This window comes from Felis catus, chromosome A3 (genome assembly GCF_018350175.1).
Source record: "Felis catus isolate Fca126 chromosome A3, F.catus_Fca126_mat1.0, whole genome shotgun sequence".
Lineage (NCBI taxonomy): Eukaryota > Metazoa > Chordata > Mammalia > Carnivora > Felidae > Felis > Felis catus.
The window spans coordinates 15,556,588-15,580,994 of NC_058370.1; the positions used below are offsets into that span (position 1 = coordinate 15,556,588).

The following is a 24,407-nucleotide window of genomic DNA, read 5'->3' on the forward strand; positions in this document are numbered from 1 at the left end:
GATTCTCTCTCTCTCTCTCTCTCTCTCTGCCCCTTGCTGGCTTGTGCTCTCTCTCTCTCTCTCAAAAATAAATTTAAGGGCGCCTGGGTGGCGCAGTCGGTTAAGCGTCCGACTTCAGCCAGGTCGCGATCTCGCGGTCCGGGAGTTCGAGCCCCGCGTCAGGCTCTGGGCTGTTGGCTCAGAGCCTGGAGCCTGTTTCCGATTCTGTGTCTCCCTCTCTCTCTGCCCCTCCCCTGTTCATGCTCTGTCTCTCTCTGTCCTATAAATAAATAAACGTTGAAAAAAAAAAATAAATTTAAAAAAAATTTTAAAGGATAATCTTCCCTGCATTTACATGCTAGTTGCATTCCTGAAAAAAAATCAGTGGTTCTTAAAAGTTGACAAAATATTTTGTGCTTATACATAAAATGAGTTTGGTACTAGGCTCATATAAACAGATGCTTCACCTTCAAAGTGTCCAGCAAGATATTACAAAAAAACCTTTAAAAATGAAAGAAAAATTAATATAAAACAAATTTCCTGTCGGCCATCTTCAGGTGTATAATTCCATGACATTTATGCCTTCACAATGTTGTGCAACTATCACCTCTATTTAGTTCTAAGACATTTCCACCACTCCAGGTTTCTTTTGAAACCTGTCCCCATTAAGCAGTTTCTTCCCATTCCACTCTCCCCCAGGCCCTTGGGAACCATTAGTCTGCTTTATGTCTCTATAGACTTACTTATTCTGGAAGCTTTATACGATGGATTCATAAAAGTAGGTGATCTTCTGTGTCTGGCTTTTCCCTCAGCATAGTGCTTTCAAGGTTCATCCACATGGTAGCATGGATCAGTATTTGAATCCTTTTTATGGCTTAATCATATTCCATTGTATGGGTGTACCAACACTGTGGAAAAACAATTCAGTCCTTCCTCAAATAGGTAAACACAGAATTACCACATGTAATTACCATAAGACCCAGAAATTCTGCTCTTAGGAATATATCCAAAAGAATTGAAAACGGTATTCAAACAAATATTTCTACACAAATGTTCATAGTAGTGTGGCTCACAGCTGTGGAACATTTTGAAAGTTATGCAAGATGTTGGCACTTGCTAGGTATGAAGGGTTGTCTGTGCGATGTACGATGTCTGCCGTCTTTGGCCCTCACCCACTAGAGGTAAGTAGGCCTCCCCAATCATTTTGAAACCCCAGAACACCTTTATATGTTTTCCAAAGGTCCCTGGAGCTTTGCCATTGCCACCGAGATCACTGATGGGATGAATGTTCCATGAATGGACAGGCTGAGGCCCAGAGAAGGCTGTTCACACAGGGAGCCTTCCTGGGAGTCAGTAGAAGCCAGAGTTGGAACTTGCCTCTCTCCAACCCAAGTTAATGCTCATTCTGTATGGAGCCTCCATCCACCCCACTGAACCCTAAGGGTGGGAAAAAAACACAGCAGGTTCCCAGTGCCTGGGTCTGATTGCATCCCCAAGACCTGATTCCCACCACCAACAGGAGAGAATGGAAGCTCCCTCATAGAATATAAGCTGCTCTCAGTAGAGCATAATCTCCTCATTTTCTATAAGGTTCAAAAGGACAGAGAGTTAGAGTCTTCATTATTTCTGAATTCCCCATGCCTAGGGACATGCCTGGCACATGGCACATGGTAGGTTTTAACATGTATTTGTTGAATGAATGAATGCATGTGTGAATGAATGAAGACTGTGTGGTCCTGTGGTTCAAAGATTCTCTTTCTTCTCCCTGGATGGAAAAGTGAAAGATTTGTCCCTAGTGTGAGCACATGGTTTAAGAATAACTTTGGGCTCCATTCATCGGTGTGCCCCCAGCTCTCAACTCAGGGCCAGATACGTAGTGGATAATGCACGCAGTGAATCAGTACATGCTTTCTACATGTTCCGTTTCTGTCTGGGACAGAAGTCTGGCCTGGGGCTTAAGGGATGATGGGAGGAGAGAGAGAGTGGGATTTGTGGCCTTCCTCTCTCAGCATGAGGAGTGGAAAGAACAAAGGGCTTTGAACCAGACAGATCATAGCTTGAATCATAGTTGTGCATTATTAGCACCCAAATGTTGAGCTGGTGACTTCACCTCTCCGAGCCTCCATTTCCAAGGGCGTAAAAGGGTCAATAATACTTGCTTTCTTCTATGGTGGTGAGGATAAAAGATGTTAAGTTTGTGAGATGAGAATGCGGTGACTGTAGGTCAATCGTGGTACATGGTTATTTTCCTTTAGGATGAGCTCCGGGTTCTTTCCTACACGGATGCACGCTCCACCTCCGATTCAAAGTGTTGCTAATTGCTATTGTGGGTTGGGTTTAGGACTTTCTATTGGGCTTTATGCAGAAATTAGCCCACACATGGCTGTGATCCTCCTTGATTTCATTTTTCAGGAATTGTAACAAGGGTCTGAATTGAACTGCTCTAGTGGAGACCAGGTATGACCAGCCTTTCTTCTCTCTTTGTCCTTTCTGGGTTCAGGAAGAAATTCAAAAGCTGAATAAAGATATGCTCATTAAAGAATTTTATGTGGCAATTAAATTTCTCCCCTAGTAAGAGGAAATAGGCTGAGATATTTCAATTTGGTGATTAAATTTCTCCCTTCAAATATGGAAATGATGGGTGATAGGTTAATATTTTACCCAACTTCTACAAAAGAGATGATTTCAATCCCAAATTATTTCAGAGACCAGAACAAGGAAAACACAGATAGAAACTTTTGTGGCTTTTATTTTTGATACCATGTATTTGATATTATAATTAGAGTTTGAGAAGAAAATTGTGGACTTTGTTTTTTCCTTATGAAGATATGGTGGGAAAATCCCAATTAAAATGTCAGGAAATAGTCAATGTCGAATTTCCTGAAGTTGATGACTGTACTGTGGTTATGTAAAAGAATGCCTTTATTCACAGAGAATACATCCTGAAGTATTCATGACTAAATCTCATGTAAGCAACTTACTTTCAATGGTCAGTATTGAGCATTATATTCTCACTCATAGATGAAAGAAAGACAATAATAAAACAAATGTGGCAAAATGTTAACACTTAGTGGATCTGAGTGAAAGGAATATGATCGTTCTTTGTACCATTCTTCCAGTTTTTTCCATGCATTTGAAATTATTTCAAAGTGACGAGTATAATTAAGCGTTAGGATATTGAATATGCTAAAAAAAAATCCCTAAATAAATAGCATAGGTCTTAGGAATGCAAGGATAGTTCAAGAACAGAAAATCTATCAATGTGATGAAGCAAATTAAAAGTTTAAAGAAGAAAAGCCAAAGGAGTTTTTAAATTGATTTCTAAAAATCATTCTATATTGTTCAGTGTTCACTCATGATAAGAATACACGCTATACTAGGAACAAAAACGAACCTTTTTAACCTAGTAGAGGGTATTTAGCAAATACTTACAGCAAATATTATATTCAATGGTGAAACTAAAGAAGCAGTATCCTTAAAGATAGTATAAGGCCCAGATGCCCTCTATTACCACTCTCATTCCAAATCATATCAGTGATCTTAGGTCAATGCAATAAAACAAGACATAAAAATAAAGAGGATATATATATATATATATATATATATATATATATGGTTCCCAGAGGGGAGGATGGTAGGGGGATGGGCAAGATGGGTGAAGGAGACTGGAAGGTACAGGTTTCCAGTTATGGAATGAATGAGTCACGGAGATAAAAGGCACAGCATAGGGAATACAGTCAAAGGTATTGTAGCAGTGTTGTTGTATGGGGACAGATGGTAGCTACACGTGTAAGCCCAGCATAACATAGAGAGAAGTTGGATCACTCTGTTGTACACCTGAAGCTAATGTAACATCGTGTGTCAACTATACTTCAATAAAATTTCTTTTAATAGGGAGGTATACGGATTGGAAAGGAAGAGAGAGAGTTGTCAATGCTTACAGATGGTATGTCTTCAGATGAAAGCCAAGAGACTCATGAGAAACTATTAAAACTCATGAGAAAATACATCGAGTTTGCGATGGCAAAAGTCAGCATGCAAAAAAATTGATTGCATGCTGACACATCAGAAACTAGTAAAGATGTGAAAAGAGGGAAAGATCCTATATTCACTATAACCGGAAAATGGGTAACTACCTAAAAATAAACCAAGGCAAAGTTTGCAAAGTTTATGTGAAAATAATAACACTTTTTGTTGTTGTTGCTTTTCCAGATAATAAAACTTTATTGCGCGACTTGAAGAGGCCTTGGATAGAGTGATGCTCATTGTTTTTATATTTGGGAGGACTCACTGTGGTACATATTGTGGCTGCCCCAGTAATTTATGGCTGTGATACCACTGTAATTAAAATCTCAACAGATTTTCTTAAGGACCTCGGAAAATTGACTCTAAAATGTATATGGTGGAGGAGAAGTGCAAGAAGACCCAAAACAATTCTGAATAAATAAAACAGAAATGTGCCGCAAAGGACCAGGATATATAAAGCATATATAGTTAATTAAAAGATCACCCAAGAATGCTGGTGTGAGACTGGACAGGCTGAGTGAGAACACCTAACGTCATGCAAAAACACATCCATCTGTAAGTGAAAACTTGGTACAAGATAGATGTGGGGTTTTTAAAATTTTTTTTTAACATTTATTTATTTTTGAGACAGAGAGAGACAGAGCATGAACGGGGGAGGGGCAGAGAGAGAGAGGGAGACACAGAATCGGAAGCAGGCTCCAGGCTCTGAGCCATCAGCCCAGAGCCTGACGCGGGGCTCAAACTCACGGGTCGCGAGATCGTGACCTGAGCCGAAGTCGGACGCTCAACCGACTGAGCCACCCAGGCACCCCAAGATGTGGTTTTATAAATGAACAGGAGATCAATGAGATGGGGGAACAACTGGCATTTCATATTGGAAAAAGTTGAAACAAGATCCCTAGTTTGCACCTTTCGTAAAAAAAAAAAGAAAAATAAATTCCAGATGGATTAATGACTGAAATGTGGGGAAAGAATCTTTTAAAAATGTTTGAAGAAAATATAGGAGATTGTTCTCAGGTGAGGGTAGTTTGCTTAATATTGCCATGGAAAAGTGTAACCCATAGGGGCGCCTGGGTGGCTCAGTCGGTTAAGTGTCCGACTTCGGCTCAGGTCATGAACTCACAGTTTGTTGTGCGTTTAAGCCCCGTGTCCGGCTCTGTGCTGACAGCTTGGAGCCTGGAGCCTGGTTCAGATTCTGTGTCTCCCTCTCTCTCTCTGCTCCTCTCCCGCTCACACACACTCTCTCTCTCTCTCTCTCAAAAATAAATAAACATTAAAAAAAAAAGTATAACCCATAAAGGAAGAGGGGAGTAAAATTGATCCCATCAAAGCAAAAAGAAATATTCTTTTTAAAAGATAACACCAAGGACAGTAGGTGCTAATATGCTAACTGATGGTTCTTTCTGGAGCTCATTCATCGTTTGCACATGAGACCCATCAACTACACAGACTAGAGGTGACCCTCCCAGGGTTTCTCTTCTCTGAGCCCCAGCTTTGGACACATAGCATCAGTTCGTAGGCAGCTCTCTGTCGACTTCATCCAAAGTGTTCCCTCCTCCCATCACATTACATGGGAGGCCAACTCTGAGCCTTATTTTTGCTGTTTGTAAAATCAGGTGACTGTAACACCTCTCAAAGCATTTTCATGAGGTTTGAAAGTGACAAAGCACTCAGTACTGTGTCTGGCATGTAACAAGTACTCAGTAACTATTAGGTATAATTATCTAAGAAAGCATATTTATTAAGTGGGGGAGTCAGGATTTGAAAGCAGGTGGGTCTAGCTTCAAAGTCTGTGATCTTTTAACAAAAGTCCCTGAAATCAAGCAGAAGGAGTTAGAAGTTGGTCATTTGGGGGCTATTTCCTGAGCGCCTCGGGTCTGTACCTCTTTGCTCTGGAGTTTCATGGCCTATTTTTGCTCTAGCATAGCTGACCATCACCTCGTCTCCAACGCTTGTTCCTCTCACCAACATTTCACATTGTAGGATAAAAATACATTCAGAAAAGTACATAAAATGAGAGGACGATTTAATGGGTAATTACAAGGCAAATACATGGGCCACCACCACCGAGGCCACATCTGTTTTCAATCTGGTTTCTCATGCCCCCAAACCACTTCTTTATGGACAGGTCACAAAGCTTCTTTTCTGTTGTTCGTAGAGTAAACAGACACCTTCCTTTTGGGAAATATCCAGGTCTTGGGGAAAAGTGTGAGAAACCCCTGGTCTGAAATCAGACACGATCACAAATCATTTTGAGCATGGCGAGGTCTCAGAAGCTCCAGCCATGGAAGCTCCCCGGCTTCTGCTTCAGATTCAGATATTTGCTACCCCTGTCCCCCAGCCCCCCCCCCCCCCCATTCTCCTCACCCCTGGCGTCTCTAGCTCTCCTTTGTACTGATTTCTTTTCTGACGGGAACTACCTTTCTCAGTCTCCCCAGAATCTCAGAGAAGAATCCAACCTGGACAAATGGCAAAACTTCAAGACAAGGAAGCGTGATCGGGAAAGCATTGAAGACCCAGCTTGCTCTTGATGCCTGGATATGCTGACTCTCCCATGTTCTCATCCCTTCTCAGCATCTTTTTCCCCATGTTACGTGTCTTCTTTTCAAACCTCCCACTGCTTCTATCATACCTGCATCTAGCAAGTCTCCTAGGGCTTACAGCCTTGAGGTTCTTCACATCAGGGAAAGGAAAGCCATGGAGGACTGGAGATGAACAGATGGTTGCTGGTGGCCTCTTCCTGGGTTCATTCACTCAGTCATTCATTTATCCAGTGGTTCATTCGTTCATTCATTCATTCATCAAATTGTTCTTATGTGTCAGGCTTTGGGTTAAGCAATGGGTATGCAGCAAAGAACCAAATAGACATAATTTATTTAATAGAACTCATGGAATTTACTATCTACATTTATTGAGGCCTGCTGACTATCAATACTAATAAAAAGCAAAACTGACACAAGTTTTCTCCCTCCAGGAGATCATAGTCTAGTGTGGAGACATACAAATCAATAGGCAGAGAGATAGGGAAAATGAGGCACAGAAAGGGGCACCTAATACAGAAAGGGAGTCAGAGACCCCCTGCTCCCCCAACACCAATGGATGGCAGGGCAGATGGTATCTGTGAGTGAAAGAGGAAAAAGTCCATCAGACAGAAACATGGGCTTGAGTCTTAGGGTGAAGAGGAACCAGAGGTGAGGTACAACTGCCTCCCTTTTCTAAAAAAAATTTTCAAATGTTTTTATTTATTTTTGAGACAGAGAGAGAGCATGAGCAGGGGAGGGGCAGAGAAAGAGGGAGACACAGAATCTGAAGCAGGCTCCAAGCTCTGAGCTGTCAGCACAGAGCCCGACGTGGGGCTCGAACTCATGGACTGTGAGATCATAACCTGAGCTGAAGTCAGACGCTTAACCGACTGAGCCACCCAGGTGCCCCCAACAGCCTTCCTTAAGAGGGAGCAACCACAGTCTTCTCCTGTACCCTTTTCCCACCCTAAACCTTAGGAGCCCAGTCTGTGGACAGAGCCAAGGCAGGCCCTTGAGAACAGGAGATGCCATCAGCAGTGGGGTGAGGCCTCCTCAGCCTCTGTTGAGGGTCTTGAGCAATGGCAACATCAGTTCCAGCTGAGACCTTCGTCTTCTTCTAGTTCAATATTCTCATGTACAGGTGGAGAAATTGAGCCTCCAAGAGCCACCATGTCCTGACTAAGGTTGCACAGTGGATCAATGACAAAAGCTCTAGAATCTGGAAGTAGATTAGGTTGACAGTTAACTGGACTAAGATCTTTCAATTTATAATAATCTCAGTTGGTGAAAGACCTGATATCTTTCTGTGAGCTCCAACGTGTGTGTGTGTGTGTGTGTGTGTGTGTGTGTGTGTGTGTGTGGTGTTAGTACCAAGATTTGAATCCAGATTGGGTTAATTCTGATGTTCATGCATTTATCCACTATATTGTACTGCATCTATGTGTCCTATTAACTTTTGTATCCCCAGGACCTGGCATAGTGCCTTGTTGATGGTAGGCTCAATAGTCTTACAGGATATAGGACCATAATGGTTGGATGGAAAAGATGGAGTAAGAATCTGGGATCCAGATCAGGTCAGGAAGGACAAGGCCAAATAGAGCAGACTCCTGGTATTAGTTGGGAGTGACCAAATTCAGAGAAACAATATCTCACATATGGTAACTAATTTATATGTGATTATGGTTGGATCACCTCCCTTTCAGATTCTGTTTTCTTCTCTGTAAAATAGATTGGCTTAAATCTATTCTGAAGTACATTTCAGTGCAAACAGTCAATGATTTTAGGGTCAGAACCAATTATAAGCAGCTTATGGATGATAGGTATCTGGTCCCGTCCCATCTTCTGTGTCCACTGATTACTTATTAAGCACAATGCTGTCTTATGAGTTCTTCTTAAAGTTCAGGAGCCATTACCAACTGCTCAGTGACAGATTCTTTTAGGATTGTGCGCACCAACAGAGCTACTATTCAAAAGAAGATATTAGACAGATCCAAACTCCAAACCTCATGAACCCAAGGTGTGTGCATGAATTTATCAGAGGACAGGGAGAAGGAAAGGGTGGCCGGTCAGCAGGAAGAGTTAGAGTGCCTCTAACCTTCTCCTGGGTGGTTATGGTGAGAACCAGGAATTGAAGCCAAAGCCACGGCTACCCCAATGACCTATAAAAAGTGGTAGAAACCATTTCAACAGAGATATCAATCTGTATTTCCTATATGAAAACTATGAGATACATACTCAGTTACTAAATGATGCTAAATTCCTTCCTTTCCTTCCTCTACCAATAGGTAACTCATGCTTTTTTTTTTTTTTTTTTGTAAGGAATGGCTCTTGGTTAGCTGTCTAATTGGAGAGGATCCTAAAATTAAATTTATATGGAAGCACCACTGATCAATAGTTTGATTCTCATTCATGGGAGGAAATATAACACCAAAGAAGACAGTTATCGTTAGGTACTTGTTGCCTGAAACTAGTTCTCTTTTGACTTCATTTAAAAATCAAAAATGATGCTGAATGTTAAGGACATGAAGATACCTAATAAGTGCTCAAAATTTGTATTGCTTAATTTCCTAAAAGGGTAGCAGAAAAATACACATCATTTAGATTTCCCAGGTAGAGATGTATATATACACATATATACACACACACATATACACACATACATATAAAAATGTATGTGTGTATATGTACACACATATATGTGTATATATACACATATATATACACACACATATATACACATACATATACAAATTATATATAAATAAACTCATATATATATTTCCAAATAGAAATTCTGGAAATAGAAAATGACTGGAGACTAAAAATTTGAAGGTTTAATAATTAGCCAATGGAAGTTCCAGAAAGAGAATGGAGAGAATGTCAGAGAAGCAACATTCAAATAGATAAACAGAAGAAAAAAATTTCAGAATTAAATTAAGACACGCATCTTTAGGTTAAGAGTACACATTGAGGACCGAGCAGAACAAATAAAAGACTACTACTAATGCGCTCTTATTTGAAGCAAATGGATTAGCAGTCAACTAAGTAAGAAACCCAAGCGTCAGCAGCAATGGTCAATGATCGCTCATGCCAAAATGGATATCCTATGAAGTGTGCCCTATGAAGTGAATTCCCAAAAAGGTATACTTCCCTCACCCCCAAAGGGCATCCTCTGAAGTGCTTCCCTGAGATATAGCCATGGAAGGCATTGGCCAAGAGAGAGGCTCCCCAGAGAGCAGAGGTAGACCAGCAGGAACAAGAAAGTCACTCCACTTCCAGATTGGAAGCCCTCACATCCCTGTCTTCCGGGATATACAATATGAACTATGGACCAGTGACTGCCTGCATGTTGCTTCACATGTTTCTCTTCAGCAAATAGGAGTTTTCAATACAGTTATTCAGTTCTCATCCTACCATTTTATGTTGGGCACGTTCAAAATGGTTCAACTTATTTTAGCTTATTATATTTACTTAATCTGTAAAGTCTACAGAGAGCCTTATCTGGACTTCACTGAGAGAACTGCTGTCAGCCAGATTTCGGAAGTGAAGGTAGTACTAGAAGAGACATCTTGTTGTCTTTCTTGGGAGAGAGATTGAGTGCACTTTATGTATGTGTTGGTGGTTGAGGAAGGGTTTGAATGAGAATTTATGACTACGTTGATTTCTGCAGCCATGAGGGGTAGACTTTAGAGGACATTGTTGCCTTTACCACTGGGTATCCTGTCACCCTTCTGGTAGCTATATCCTAATTTCTCCTGGAGAATCACTCCCCCTCCCAATTTCGGAAAATCACATTGTATTTAGGAGTTTCACCCAACGATAAGCACAGTGACCTTGGCTTAAATCAATCAGTACATCCATGTCTCTGGCCTCAATCATGGGTTTAAAGGTTTACTTCTAGTCAATTCTAAGCAGCTGGGTTACCCAGAAGTGTTTAGGCTTTCTTACAGGACCTGGCTTTGAGAAGATGGAAGGAGGTGTGACAGCCCCATATGACAAATTCCAGGAGAGAGCCTCACTATGAAGGGCAGTGGAGTGGAGAGAATCTTCTGGGAACTATAATCTGAGCCCCTGATCAAATTGCACCTGAAAAGAACACCTGTTCTTAGTTTATTCGGTTTCCTGAACCAGTAAATCCTGCTTTTTCCTATGCCTATGTGAATTAGATTTTTCTCTCAAGTGTAGCTGGCAACAGGGTCTGACATGGGCCCCTACCTCGCTCAGAACTTGGCCATGCAAGCTGGCAGTCTGCTCGTTCCAGTGAGATCCCCTGCTGCAACGTTTTCCGTTTTACCCCCACCCTGTTCTTTGAGGCCTTCGGGTCCTCCCTGGAACAGATAAGCCATTATCATTGAGCCAGAACTGTGGGGGTCTGACTGAGCTTCCTGACTATGTAACATCAGCTCAGAAAAGCCCAGCCAGTTCTGGAAAGGGAAGTAAGGAACATATAAGCCACAAGGCTGGGAAAGGACCATCACAACCACTGTGTCTGCCCCCACTATAAAACCCAACAGCCCTCGAAATCCTGGCACCTGAGGCTGTGGAATTTGCCAATAATGGTCACAAAGTCATGGAAGAGGCTCTGGCTAGAGGACAGGTGGCCACAGTGGACCACCTGCTTCTGTTGGTGGGGTTTCTGAGCATCCAGAAGTATGTTTCTTCTCCCATTCTGTGGCTCTTCTTATCTGCCTATGTCTAACTGACCTTAAATCCGTGTTTCTCTCTCTCTCTTTTTCTCTTCACTCTGTCCCTGATTCCAGATCTGTCTCCTTCTCCGTCTGGATCACTCACTGGTTTTCTCTTTCTTTCATGATCTTCGTTTGACTAGTTGTCCTTGCTGCTGTCTCTCAGTCTCTGTCATTCTGTTCTTAAACCTTCTCTGCCTTTCTCCCATCTCGGTCACTCTGCTGGTTTCTGTTTCTCTGGCTCCGGGGGTCTTTGACCTTCCCTGGGATGAAACCCCTGACTAGGGGCCCTGTACTTGTCCTTGGGTACCATTTCTCCTTTAGCCAGGTAACCGGCTGCTCTTTACTCCTGCTTCCGCAGAGTCCCGAGCGTCCCAGCTGCTGATCCTTCCTTTGGCTTTGAGGCCGCCATCTCCCTCTCGCTATGGGAAGTACGTCCTAATGCTCAGGGTCAAGAATGGTGTTTCAAGCCTCAACAATCCCCCTGAATCTTTGATCTTCCTTCTCAGAAGCTGGCTCCCTCTTCCCCGAATGCCATACCCGCAACTGCAGGAGTGACCAGAATTGCTGGAGAAACAGGAATATCAACATCAGATTTGTGGCCACAAATATCAGGATTAGGTGATTCTGGGCTTAGGTGATTAGATCCTGATTAGGCAAAGAGGGACCAGGAAGGTCAGAGTCTGAGATCACAGAATCTCAGAACATGTGGAAGGCGGATTGGGGGGTAGGGAAGGAAATGCACAGCCAGACCTCTTTCTCTCCTGGCTTTGTGAATTTCAGTCTGTCATTCCACGATCAGTCAGTCGGTCAGTCAGCAAACCAACCACCTAGCCACCCAGTCCGTCAGTGTCCCAGGCGGCCTGCTGGCCGGGTAAGCTTTAGCACTGACTGTGGCTCACCCTGCTTCCAGGCCCACCCTGCTCTTCCTGTGAAGAGCTGGCCCTGGGACTAAGGTAGGTGGCAGGGACGATGTCCACCGCCCCAGGCAGGGAGCTGGCTCCTGGAGTGCTTGGTGGGTGTTAGGGCTTCTGGTTTCCAGCCTGTGGCTTCGTTCTCTCCAGCTGAGGTGAAGCCTGGAGAGTTTTCAGTGGTGCCTTTCCAGGGAGGGAGTTCATCATCCCAGACTTCGAGGAAAGGGTGGTCAGGGCCAAGGATATTTCAGGCGCCACGAGGAACCATGAGGGAAAGCAACATGCCCCTCCCGTATGTCAGGAGGAGGTCTGGTCTACATCATCCCACTCCTTTTAGTTGACGCCTCTGGTGGCCGCGGTGTCCTGGTACTCGGGGCCCGTGGGTGGGGGGCTGCCCAACCTCTCACCCCTCAGCAGGGCTTCTGCTCTTCTCTCTGCCTTTCTGCATCACTCTTGCTTGCTGTTTAGAGCCTCAGGGGTCATCTGGGCGTCTCCAGCCTGGGTCTGGGAGTGACGCCTTCGGAGGGACCAGAACGAGGCAGCGCGTCGCTGAATTCTGCAGACTCACTGTGCCGCTGACTGGCTATCATGTCATCTCGGGCAAGTGGGCCGACTTCTCTGAGGTTCCCTTGTCTTCTCTTTAGGATGGACTGTGAAAGTGCTTGCTTGCCTGTGAGATTCTGTATGTATCATGTCTATTTCTAGGATTATTCTCTGGGAACATTGGGCTCTCTGGCTCCTGAGTATGGTGGGGAGCGCTCCTACGGTTAAATCCCCACTGAAGTCCAAGATCTGCCACCTCTAGGGATCATCGGTTCCAATGCTTGGATCTTACCGATGCGGAGATTTGAGGCCCAGGGAAGCAAAGGCCTTGCAGTGACTGAAGGACTCTGGCCCAGTCTCCTGAGGACCGCAGGGCCCTGGGGGCCAGAAATGATGCTGTCAGGTGTGGGTCCTCCACCATCTCCCAGCCCTGGGTGGGCCGCAGAGATGCTCTCCACTGACCCCAGGCCTGGCCAGGCGGACCCCGACCCTCGGTCATCCTTATGCCACGTCCACCCAACATCTTGCCACCGCCTGTCACGCTGCAAGGAGAGCTTCCGGGAGACTCGTTTTCCTCATTTGTAAAATGGGACTGCACGTGCACCTGTCCAGTGCTGTGTGAAAATTAAATGTGATAAAGCACGTGGGGCGCCTGGGTGGCTCAGCAGGTTGAGCATCGGACTCTTGATCTCAGTTCAGGTCTTGCTCTCAGGGTTGTGGGTTCAAGCTCCACGTTGGGCTCTGTGCTGGGCGTGGAGAGTACGTAAAATAAACAAACAAACAAACAAATAAAAAAATAATAAATGTTGGGGCGCCTGGGTGGCTCGGTCGGTTAAGAGGCCGACTTCAGCTCAGGTCATGATCTCGCGGTCCGTGAGTTCAAGCCCCACGTCGGGCTCTGTGCTGACAGCTCAGAGCCTGGAGCCTGTTTCAGATTCTGTGGCTCCCTCTCTCTGACCCTCCCCCGTTCATGCTTTGTCTCTCTCTGTCTCAAAAATAAATAAGCGTAAAAAATAAATAAATAAATAAATAAATGTGATAGAGCACGCAAAGCACGTGACGCTGTGACTGCCGCAATAAATGTCTCCTGCTGAGTGTTCGGGATGGTGACTGTAACTGTCCAAAGAAATACAGCTCTTACGTGGTGAAGGCAGGATCAGTCCCAAGCTGATTTCTGGGTCTAATGTTCGCGGGAGACCAGACTATACTCCATGTGGGAGGAGTTGGAGCCCGGTGACTTGGGGAAATGAGGTCCCAGGCTGCTTCCGGGTCTGCTCCAGAGTTAAAAGTTCAGTTTTTCTTTCCCTGGCCGCCTTCCGCAAGTAGTCGTGCCTGCAGGTTCTTCGTGTCCAATGCCTGTTTTCTTTTGGTCTTACCAGACCCCTCAGCATTTCCTCACGACAAACCACAGCCTCTGATTCATCAACCTCACAGCAAACAGGTGTCCTCTCCCAGGGAGACACTCAGCCTTTAAAGGAATGAACTGCAGAGTGCTGATCTATACAGCGACCTCCTCTCGGGTAGATAGGAGGACTCTTGAGATCTACCTTTGTTGGTGGGTACCTCCAGCCGCATCTTGGATGGATGGCCGCTTTTCAGCTTTGCCTAGATTCTGCTTAACCTGGTTAGCTCCCCACCCATTCACACTGACGTCTAACAGAACAGTTCATTCTCCCCAGTTTTGTCGGGAGTATGACAGGTGGCTCGGGAGGAGATTCAAATCTTGTAACATCCAAATTTTCTTGGGTGAAGAAGTGCTAAGAAGGAAGTGGCTAAGGCCACCTTTTCCCGAGGTGCGCAGAGATCTGCCGCATTTGTCCCCCACGGATCTCCAGAGGTGATTGAAATGGCCCGCCCTGCCCTCATTCTAATTTCTTCTCTGTCTGCTCTTTCTGTCCCAGCTCGATGGTATGCTTCCCCGACATTCTCACCGCCTCGCCCGGCTACGGCTCCAGCCCTCCTGGCTTCAGCGTCTCGGTTCCCCTCCGGTCATTATTGGATATGCTGTATGTTTTGTTCGAGGGAGTATTTCGAGTTATAAAGGCGACTGCAAAAGTCACAACACGGGCTGAGACTCCTGGGGTGTGTTCATGACCTGAATGAAGCAGGGTGACGTTGTGTCTTACGAAGTCACGCTAGCAACTTGGGACAGAAGGAGGCGCTGAGGCACAGAGATGGGCAGCGGCTGCCTCATCCATACACAAATGAGCTATGGCAAACCGCTCTCCTGACTTCTGGATTCTGAAAGGGTTTGGGTTCTGGTGTTTGGTTTTGATACCGAGGCAGAAAATGAACTTTATCTGTCAAACAGCAAAGGTGCTGTTGGCTGTCGGTGTGGGGAGCTTGGAAAACAGCCTCCTTGGACACGGTCACTGGGGCTCCTGCCCTGGGCCTCACGCCTCACAGGCCCTGCGCTTTGGAGCACCTTCCTCAAAATGCTCTGTGTCCCGGGGCGCCTGGGTGGCTCAGTCTGTAAAGCGTCCGACTTTGGCTCAGGTCATGATCTCGCAGTTTGTGAGTTCGAGCCCCGTGTCAGGCTCGGTGCTGACAGCTCAGAGCCTGGAACCTGCTTTGGATTCTGTGTCTCCCTCTCTGTCAGCCCCTCCCTGGCTCGTGCTCTGTCTCTGTTTCTCTCTCTCTCTCTCTCTCTCTCTCTCTCTCAGAAATGAATAAACATTACAAAAAAAAATTGTCTGTGTCCCCTCCGCTGCCTGGGGCCGGCCAGGGCCAGCAATGCTATTGGGCTGAAGCACTGCCAGCCCGAGACCTGCCTATATACTGGTTCTCCCTTCTCCCCTTCTGGGCTCTTTCCCATTTTCTACACCTCCACTCACTGCTGGCATCCCGGGCAGTCACCCTACAGGACCCTAGAGGCCCTTCTGATGGATTTGATTTGGGGTTTTTTTGTTTTGTTTTGTTTTGTTTTGACCTTTGATTGACATGTGCTTTCCCATGTCACACTTGAGCCATGTTGGATGAGGACCAGACGTTGCCTGTGCAAATGGACTGCCTCTCTCACGTCACCCCTGAGCCCCTCCAGCATTGGCTACCTAAGTTGTAGGGCCCGGGGTAAAGTGAACATGTGGGCCCTTTGTTCAAAAGCAGGGAAAAATGCCATTAAAGGCACTTAAAATACCCCTGGCCAAGCAAAAAGCCCCACTTTTCCCCTTTCTTCTGCGATTGGTCATGGTATTTTTTGTCTTGTTCTATTATTCCCTCTCAGGGATACACACAGGGAGAGCACAGACCTCACGGCGGGGGGGGGGGGGGGGGGCGGTCGGGGGCCGGGTCCCTGCCGCACTACTCAGCACATCCGTGGGCAGGACCCACCAGCCACAAGGACCCTTCCCCCGAGCTGCACTGGTGGTAACGACAAAGAACAACCTTCGAAGCCGTAGTTGGAGGCCAGTACTGAGGGGAGGCAGAATGGATGATGCAGTATTAGGGGCAATGGTGCAACCGGCTTTGAAGAAATGATGTTGGGAATGGGGGGCAGGGGGAAGAGGCTTGTGTCGGCCAGGGCTCTGCGGAAAGACAAGCAATATGATATGTGTCATATTAACATATACAATATTACATAGTATGCACATACTGTACATGGCACTATTATATGATAGATAGATAGATAGATAGAGGAAGAGAGAGAGAAAGCACATGACATTTATTTCAAGGAATTGGCTTATGCAATCCTGAGGCCTGGCAAGTAGGAAACCCACAGGGCAGGCTCCAAATTCAAGTAAGAGCTAATGCTGCAGTCTTGTGCCTGTATTCTGCAGAGCAGCAGGCCAGAAAGTCAGGCAGGATTTAGGTTTCAGTCTTATGGAACATTCCTGTCTCCGGGAAACCTGTTTTTGCCCTTAAGGCCTTCAACTGATTGGATGAGGCCCACTCACACTCCAGAGGGTAATCTGCTGGGCTCAAAGTCTACTGACTTGAATGTTTAGTCATGTCTAAAAAATACCTTCCCAGCAACACCTAGGCTGGTGTTTGACCAAACAACGGGGCACCATAGCCTCGCCAAGTGACACAAAAATTAATCATCACAAACATCTACGTTGTTTTAATACAGACAACATAAAGCCTTGGCACTCTCTGAGTCAGAATGGGTTTGCGGTCTTTTCTTGTGCTGGGAGATCTGAAACTAGTCCCTCTGACCGTAAAGAACATGGAGGGGTGCCCGGAGGTGGTTCAGTCAGTTAGGCATACGACTTCAGCTCAGGTCACGATCTCATAGTTTGTGAGTTCAAGTCCCGGATCAGGCTCTGTGCTGACAGCTCAAAGCCTGGAGCCCGCCTTGGATTCTGTGTCTCCCTCTCTGTCAGCCCCTCCCCTGCTTGCACTCTGTCTCTCTCTCAGAAATAAATAACATTAAGAAAAATTATTAAAAAAAAAAAAAAAGAACGTGGAGAGCTGGTCTCAGGACCCCTGGAGGAAGAAATGGTGTGAGGAGACTGAGAGGAAACTTCGCTTGTTCTCATTGGACAATAAGCAAATACACTGGCATTTCTTCTCATTATTCCAAATCTTCATAAATAAATCACTATGCCTGTCACAGGCACAGTGAATTTTGCAAAGTATTTAAAAAAGTTTTTAATGTTTATTTATTTTGGGGAGAGAGAGAGAGAGAGAGTGAGCGGGAGAGGGGCAGAGAGGGAGACACGGAATCTGAAGCAGGCTCCAGGCTCTGAGCTGTCAGCACAGAGCCCGACGCGGGGCTGGAACTCCCGAACCGTGAGATCATGGCCTGAACCGAAGCCAGACACTCAACCAACTGAGCCACCCCGGCACCCCTATAATATATTTTTTAATCATATTGTTCCTATAGACAGAGGGCCCTCAAGAAATATTTGCCCGGGCCCCCACACGTCCTAAAAGTAGCTCTGTCCTGAAAGGCTCAGTTGGGCCTTTAATGGGGCAGAGCAGGCGGGGCCCAGACCCAAGGCCTGGGGCTGAGTTCGAGCCTGACAGCTCCCTGTGTGCCCAGCGTACAGATACCGATGAATAAGAACACGTCTGCCATTCTGAGTGGACCAGACACTGTGCTGAGTGCTTGCCAAATACTCCTCACGGCCACCATGTGGCATAGGAGAAACCAAGACCAAAGCTGAGGAAACTGAGGCTCAGAGAGGTTCAGTGAGTTTCTTCCAGCCCAGGGAACTCCCACTTGTTTAGGTTTTCAATGACCATGTGGTATTGACCCCGCGTGTCTTCTTCACTGTCGCCTCAGGGCCTAGCACAGCTCCTGACACGCAGTAAGAATTCATTAAACAACTTCTGTGTGAATGAACTTAATGAATGAAAGAACCTGTAGTATTTAGTAGAAGGCAACGGAGGGCGTGTGAAGCAGGCTGAGAGAATCAGTGTCAGGTTAAGATCCGGTTAGGAGGGCAAGTGTCCACCACCAAAAAGCTTCCGGGGTTCAGTAAACTGGTTTTGGCAAATCTCAGTCTGGTGCTGTGTAATTAACTCATTATGCAACTCTGGGCTTGTGCCTGCTCTTGAGGGCCTCAGTAGCTTCCTGCAAGTTGGAGGTTTGGTTTAGATCAGGAGTCCGTAAACATTTTCTGTGAAGGACCAGAGTGAACATTCTAGGCTTTGGAGTAAGTTTAGGTCTCTGCCGTTAACTACGCAACTCTGCCATCTGTAGGGGGGAAGTACCCACAGAAATACAAAAACAAATGAATGTGTGGCTGTTTCCAACAAAACTTCATTTAGAAAAACAGGCCGCTGTCTGGAATTTGCTCTGGGGGCTGTAGCTGGCTGACCCCCTGGTCTAGATGACCTCTGAAATCCTCTTTTAATCTTAACAGTTTATGATTTAAAGACTTAGAGAACCGATGTTATGAAGGACGGAAATGATCACCCAACGTCATTATCCTCCTATGGCGCCCGTGGCGGTCATTGCCAATTGATCACAACACTCCTTCCTGACAGGAAAGGGGTTGGCTTGTCTAATCAATCACAGATGAAGAATTCCAGCTGGACCATTCTCCCTTTCACTCTTTAAGAAGCAGATATTTAGAAGACGCCAGACACTCTCGGGACTGTGGCGTTGAGGAAGATAGGAAGGAAGAGAAAGTGGGGAGTGTGGCAGCATTTCCCGCTCTCATCCCCGTGTAAGAGGAACCAGACTTTCTTCAGGTGGGGGAAGTGAGAGCCCAAATCCTGAACATGAGCCAGGTTATTTGAGCTGACCGTGCTATTACCCACGGGGGGGGAAGTCAGACCCTCTATCTCTCTCTTACTTGCCCTACTGGGTGCTCGAGCTAGGAGTGGACACCTGGAGTTTCCTTCTTCCCCAGGGCATACGAATTTTCTTCCTTTTCTTTTCCCATCAGAATGCAAACGGGAGAGTGGCTTCTGCACAGACAGATCTGCTGTCATTGGACTGTTGGAGAGTACTTTACGAATTAGTTCATGTGGAGCCGTTATTGCAATGACAACCCACAACCCTAAGTGTCTATTTCGATTTCCACGAACCTTCACACTGAGGAATGGATGGGGAAATCCGAAACATCTACGAGCCACCCGATATAAGAGCTTGGGCCGTCAGACAGGTTTGGGTTGAATCTTAGACATGATGATCACCTTCTTGATAATTAGAAGCAATCTCTGCAGACTGGGTAACCCAAGGAGTAAGTTCAATATATGGCAGCCATCTTTTTTTTTTTTTTTTTATCACGCAAGATCTGTAGATTTTGGGGGTAGGAAACATCCCTCTAGTATCTCAAATTGTACACTGTAACCACATGTTGGGTCTGGTGGCCAGGGAGCTGTTTGCACCTTGCTCTCAGATTCATTTCAATGTCCTTCACTTGTAAGGAATACAATTCATTTGTTCTTTTTCAAGTTCTTCCACACCCTTCATCTCACGACTCTCTGAGAGGGGCGGATTTGTTAGTATCACCCCATTGCATAGTTGGGAAAACGGAGCTCCAAAGAGATTTTCTGTGGGCAGAGCTCTTCTTTCTTTACCTTTTTCTTTGACAGCTGCCTATTTTATTTTTTAAAAAATGTTTATTGGGGCGCCTGGGTGGCGCAGTCGGTTAAGCGTCCGACTTCAGCCAGGTCACGATCTCGCGGTCCGTGAGTTTGAGCCCCGCGTCGGGCTCTGGGCTGATGGCTCAGAGCCTGGAGCCTGTTTCCGATTCTGTGTCTCCCTCTCTCTCTGCCCCTTCCCCGTTCATGCTCTGTCTCTCTCTGTCCCAAAAATAAATAAACGTTGAAAAAAAAAATTTTAAAAAAGTGTTTATTTATTCACTTAGAGAGAGCCCCAAGCAATCTCCACACCCAGCATGGAGCCTGATGTGGGTCTAAATCCCACAACTGCGAGATCACAGCTTGAGCCAGTACCAAGAGTCAGATGCTTAACCGACTGAGCCACCCAGGCACCCCCTATTTTTTAATTTTTTTTTAAGTAAATTTTACACCCAACGTGGGTCTTGAACTCAGGACCCCAAGATGAAGAGTCACATGCTCTACCAACTAAGCTGGCCAGACATGCCTGTTTGACAATCATTTAGCGAGCACTTTCCATGTATCAGGCATGGAACAGGCACTGGAGATAGAATGGTGTCAATATTTGGGGGAAATATCTGTTGGTTGATTGATATATCATCTGAACTTTTGAGAAGGAAATTGTATTGAGCAGTCAGGAGAGAGTTTCACAATCCCTGAGAGTCCAGGGGGCCCTTGCACAAGGTCTTAGTTGAGAGCTCACTCTCCGTGGTTTCAGCTCCAGATCTTTTTTTTTTATATATAAGATTTTATTTTTTTTTAAGTAATCTCTACCCCCGATGTGGGGCTCGAACTCATAACCCTGAGATCAAGAGTCGCACGCTCCCCTGTCTGAGCCAGCCAGCTGCCGCTCAGCTCCAGATCCAAATAGCTTCTTTGCAGCTGGCTTTTCTTGCCCTCTCCTCCCTCTCGCCAGGCCAATGGGGTTGGGGTCCCCAGGACACCTGAGATGACCTCCTTATCAGCCTGGTGACATCTTCCAGGCCGGCCTCTTGCATTTCTTCCCTGGCGGTCACTCTGTTGGCCTCTCGGTCTTGCCTGGGACAGGAAAGAGCCCTGTGTCCATGGTACCAGCCCTGCTGGTCTTCACCCGGCTTCTTGTATATACAATCGCAGCTGGGAGGGGCCGAGGAAATTCTGCTGGGGCCACACCCACTAGTGAAGATATAAATAATGAGGTTTGGCGTTGACACTCAGAGTCACCCCTCACCTCACAATGCAGTCCGGCGGCCTCTTCCCCCTCGTGCTTCTTGCCCTGGGCACTCTGGTACCTTGGACTGTGGAAGGTGCTGGAAATTGTGAGTTGGAGCCCTTGGCTGCAGGGCAGAGGTGGCAGCTCCTGGTGGTGGGGGGATGACTCCTTCTAGAGGCTTTGATCTCTCAGTTTAGTTTCAGGAGACCTCCTTGAGGCGGGGAGGGGGCTCATGTCCATCTGGGCTCCAAGGACTCTGCACGCTTCTGAGCATTGGGCTGTGTTCTTTTTTTTCCTTTTCTTTTTTCTTTTTTTAATTTTTTTTAATGTTTATTTATTTGCTTTGGAGAGAGAGAGCACAAGTAGGGGAGGGACAGAGAGAGAGAAGGAGACACAGACTCTGAAGCAGGCTCCAGGCTCCTAGCTGTCAGCACAGAGCCCGACGCAGGTCTCAAACCCACAAACCGTGAGATCATGACCTGAGCCAAAGTTGGACGCTTAACCCACTGAGCCGCCCAGGCGCCCCTGGGCTGTGTTCTTTTACACAGTATCTGGTCGGCCCAGACCCCACTCCCTCTCTTCCTACCTGTCTCTCTTCACCCTGCCTGTGAATCTGCAGTCATCTGTTTCTGGCTCTCCCTGGTTCCTTGTCTCTGTTTCCGTCCTTTAGTGTCCGTGTCTCTGCCTCTGGCTCTCCCTCTCAACCTGGCCCTTGTTCTCTCTTTACCTCTCTCCATCTCCTTCGCCTTTGTGGAGGCCTGTTTTCCCCGGGGCAGGAAACCTTGGCTGGGAGCCCTTTGCTCTTTTCCAGGATCTGTGACTTTCTCTGCCCATGTGTGTGGCTTCATCAAGCCTGTCACTCTTCACGGAGGTCAGACAGGCATTTCCCTCTGGACTTTGCGGACAGTCACCTGGGTGACCGTCTCTCCTGGGGAGTGGTGCTTTATCCCGGAGTCATGATGGCTACTCAGCACCCAACTCCTTCCTTAACTCTCAACATTCTCTCCAACAGCGTTGAAAGCTGGAGCCTGCCCTCCTGTAAACCCTGGTCGATGCCTTAACGTATTTGAGACCCCTGAGTGCCAGAGTGACTGGCAGTGTCCAGGGAGGAAGATCTGCTGCTCTGATGCTTGCGGAATCAGATGCCTGGACCCTGTCATCTCTGACCAAAGTGAGGAGGGGGGAGGACTCACGGGAAGGGGGTGAGCCCGAGAAGGCAGCACCTCGGGGGACAGGACCGGGTGCTGGTCCTGCCAGGTCTCCTCCTCCCCAGGAACTGTGGAGCCACATTTGTCAGCCGGTCAGGGAGTCACAGTGTCCCAGACGGCAATTTACTCACCTGGCTGGTGAAACAGCCAGCGTGTCGGGAGGTCAGTTTTTCAGTCTATAGTCACCTGGTCGTTCAGGTAAGCAGGCAGTTGGTAGCCACCCACCCAGTCAGCACTGGGCAACCGGTCGCCTTCGTGGAGAGGGGGCCCGACGTCAGGGGAGACCCAGATCCCGCCGTCAGGAGATACAGGGGCCCTGGGAAGGAAGAGGTGGTGCTGGGGATGGAGAAGAGAGGATTCTCCCTGCGCACTTGGGCTGGGGCTGAGTCCAGGAAGCAGGGGGCGGCGCCCGAGGCATAAGGCTTCTGACCTGTGGCCCTACTTTCACCAGCGTGTATGAAGCCTGGCAAGTGTCCTGTGGTCAATGGCCGGTGTCTGATCCTCAATCCCCCCAACCACTGTGAGACAGACCAAGAGTGCGTGGGTGACTTCAAGTGCTGTAGGGGCCTGTGCGGGAAAGCCTGCGTGGAACCTGAATAAGGTAGGGAGGGGCCCCGGGGCCAACTTTCCCCCGCCCACCAGTCCTCTCTGTTCCAAGCCTCTGGTGGTCCTTGCGTATGAGCAGGGGGACTCCTGATCTCTCTCCCAGGACAGCTTCTGCTTAGCCCCCTTGTCCTTCAAGGGCACCGCTCCCCAGGCCCCAGGGCCAGGATTTCCACAGCATCACTCGCGGCTTTGCTTCTATTCGAGCCCCTCTGAGTGAGGACCCCCCCGGCAAGTCTGAGTCTCAGTTTCCTTATCTGTAAAACGGACATAATGAAAGCGCTTTGGAAAGCACTGTGTGCGCTAAGAATTTATTATTAAGATGATCTCCAGCATATTGTCTAGGGTCAAAGCCCAAAGGATCAGTGGATTTTGAGGCTTAAATCCAGCTTAATGCTCTGAGTTTAGAGTTCTATAGTAAAATTGAGACTTGAACTCAGTCTCCGGATGCCAAGACTCTTTCGACTATATCACCACCTTGTTATTTTCTTTGTCTCAGGGAAGTTTCTTGGGGGAAGAATGGGGAGATAAGTTGTCTGGTTCCTGTATTGAAGCCCTGATCTGAATTTCTCTCGTAGCCTGACTCCTGTCGTTCAGAAGAGGTTCTGGATTCCTAGTCTGTGGTCTGGGGCTCGGATCACTGGGGCACTCCATGGCGAAGACTTGGTTCTACCATTAAGATCTTCTTGGGGGGAAGGCGTGGCACACAGTAGGCTTTCAGGAAATTGGTGAATAAATAAATGAGCGTATTTCTTTGTGTCCATGTGCTTCTGTGGTTTGCCGGGGCTGCGGGGCTTGGGACGTGATGACGGAATGTGTGGATGTGAGGCCTCCCTCCTGCACACACGGAGTGGAAGGGGCAGGCTTCGGGGCCAGATAGACGTGAATTTACATCAGGAGTCTGAAAACACCGGTTCTGCGATTTTGGACACGTGACTTTACCTCGTCCATCTTAATTTCTTTAGCTGCAAAGTGGCAATAAAAATCGCTTCCTCGTGTGTTTGGAGCACTGGGGTATGCAATGTGTATGAAATGAAAAGCAACGTTGCTAGGCCACAGCGGCCTCAAAAAAAAGTGGATACTTGCCTTCTGTGGTGATTTTGAGCTTCTTGTATTTCCCTTCTCTCCCAAGACACGATTTCTTCTTCCTTAAAATTAAGTGTTGAGAAGAACAACACACTAATTATCGGTCCTGAGAGAGGACTCCAGACCCTTCTGCCCATTGCATCCTGGTATCGGAGTCTCCAAGGAAAGCACAATGAGGTCAAGCACTGGGTAAAACAATGTCTTATTTACCTAGAAAAGAAACAGCAAGATCACCTTCCACCTTGGGCTCCACTCCCGCCCCATGGCCTGCAAGTTTCTCCCAGGAGCTGATGCCGGGCAATTTGCACCACCCCTCCCCCCACCTCCACCCCTCTCGTGCCACAGAAGGAGGCTCCACTCCCTCCCCAAGCACAACACACAGCAGTGGGGTTGGCCAGAGGCTCTGGCACACACATGTGCACAGAACAGAGGAGCCTACACTGAAGCTGGACACAGGGAAAGATACCTTATCTCTTGGTAAGTAGGTATTCCAAGCCCAAGGCCGTTCTTATGCAGCTGAGTGGGGGACGCATGCATGGGGCTGTCTTTCCCCACAATGAGAGTATTGTCACGGCGGGTCACGTTATGGCAGCTGCTGGCCAGTAGCACATGAGAGAGATGTTGTTCTTGGC

General features: G+C 46.9%; 1 protein-coding gene and 1 long non-coding RNA gene across 2 annotated transcripts; both read left to right on the plus strand.

Annotated features, from left to right (window-relative positions):
• The first annotated feature begins 1,890 nt into the window (after nt 1-1,890).
• Nucleotides 1,891-6,959, plus strand: LOC109498553. Its single transcript, XR_002155375.3, has 3 exons — nt 1,891-2,436; nt 4,192-4,560; nt 6,435-6,959. It is a non-coding gene; the product is annotated as an uncharacterized LOC109498553 (long non-coding RNA).
• A 13,911-nt stretch (nt 6,960-20,870) lies between these two features.
• Nucleotides 20,871-23,438, plus strand: SLPI (secretory leukocyte peptidase inhibitor). The gene is made up of 4 exons (XM_003983442.5): nt 20,871-20,984; nt 21,891-22,049; nt 22,538-22,687; nt 23,268-23,438. The coding sequence occupies exons 1-3, from the start codon at nt 20,903-20,905 to the stop codon at nt 22,684-22,686; spliced, it is 390 nt and encodes a 129-aa protein (XP_003983491.1). The 5' UTR covers nt 20,871-20,902; the 3' UTR covers nt 22,687; nt 23,268-23,438.
• The last annotated feature ends 969 nt before the right edge of the window (nt 23,439-24,407 follow it).

Coding starts and splice junctions, on each gene's coding strand:
- SLPI (XM_003983442.5), top strand. CDS start 20,903: ATGCAGTCCGGCGGCCTCTTCCCCCTCGTGCTTCTTGCCCTGGGCACT. Junction 20,985..21,890: donor TGTGGAAGGTGCTGGAAATT/GTGAGTTGGAGC, acceptor TCTCTCCAACAG/CGTTGAAAGCTGGAGCCTGC. Junction 22,050..22,537: donor CCCTGTCATCTCTGACCAAA/GTGAGGAGGGGG, acceptor TACTTTCACCAG/CGTGTATGAAGCCTGGCAAG.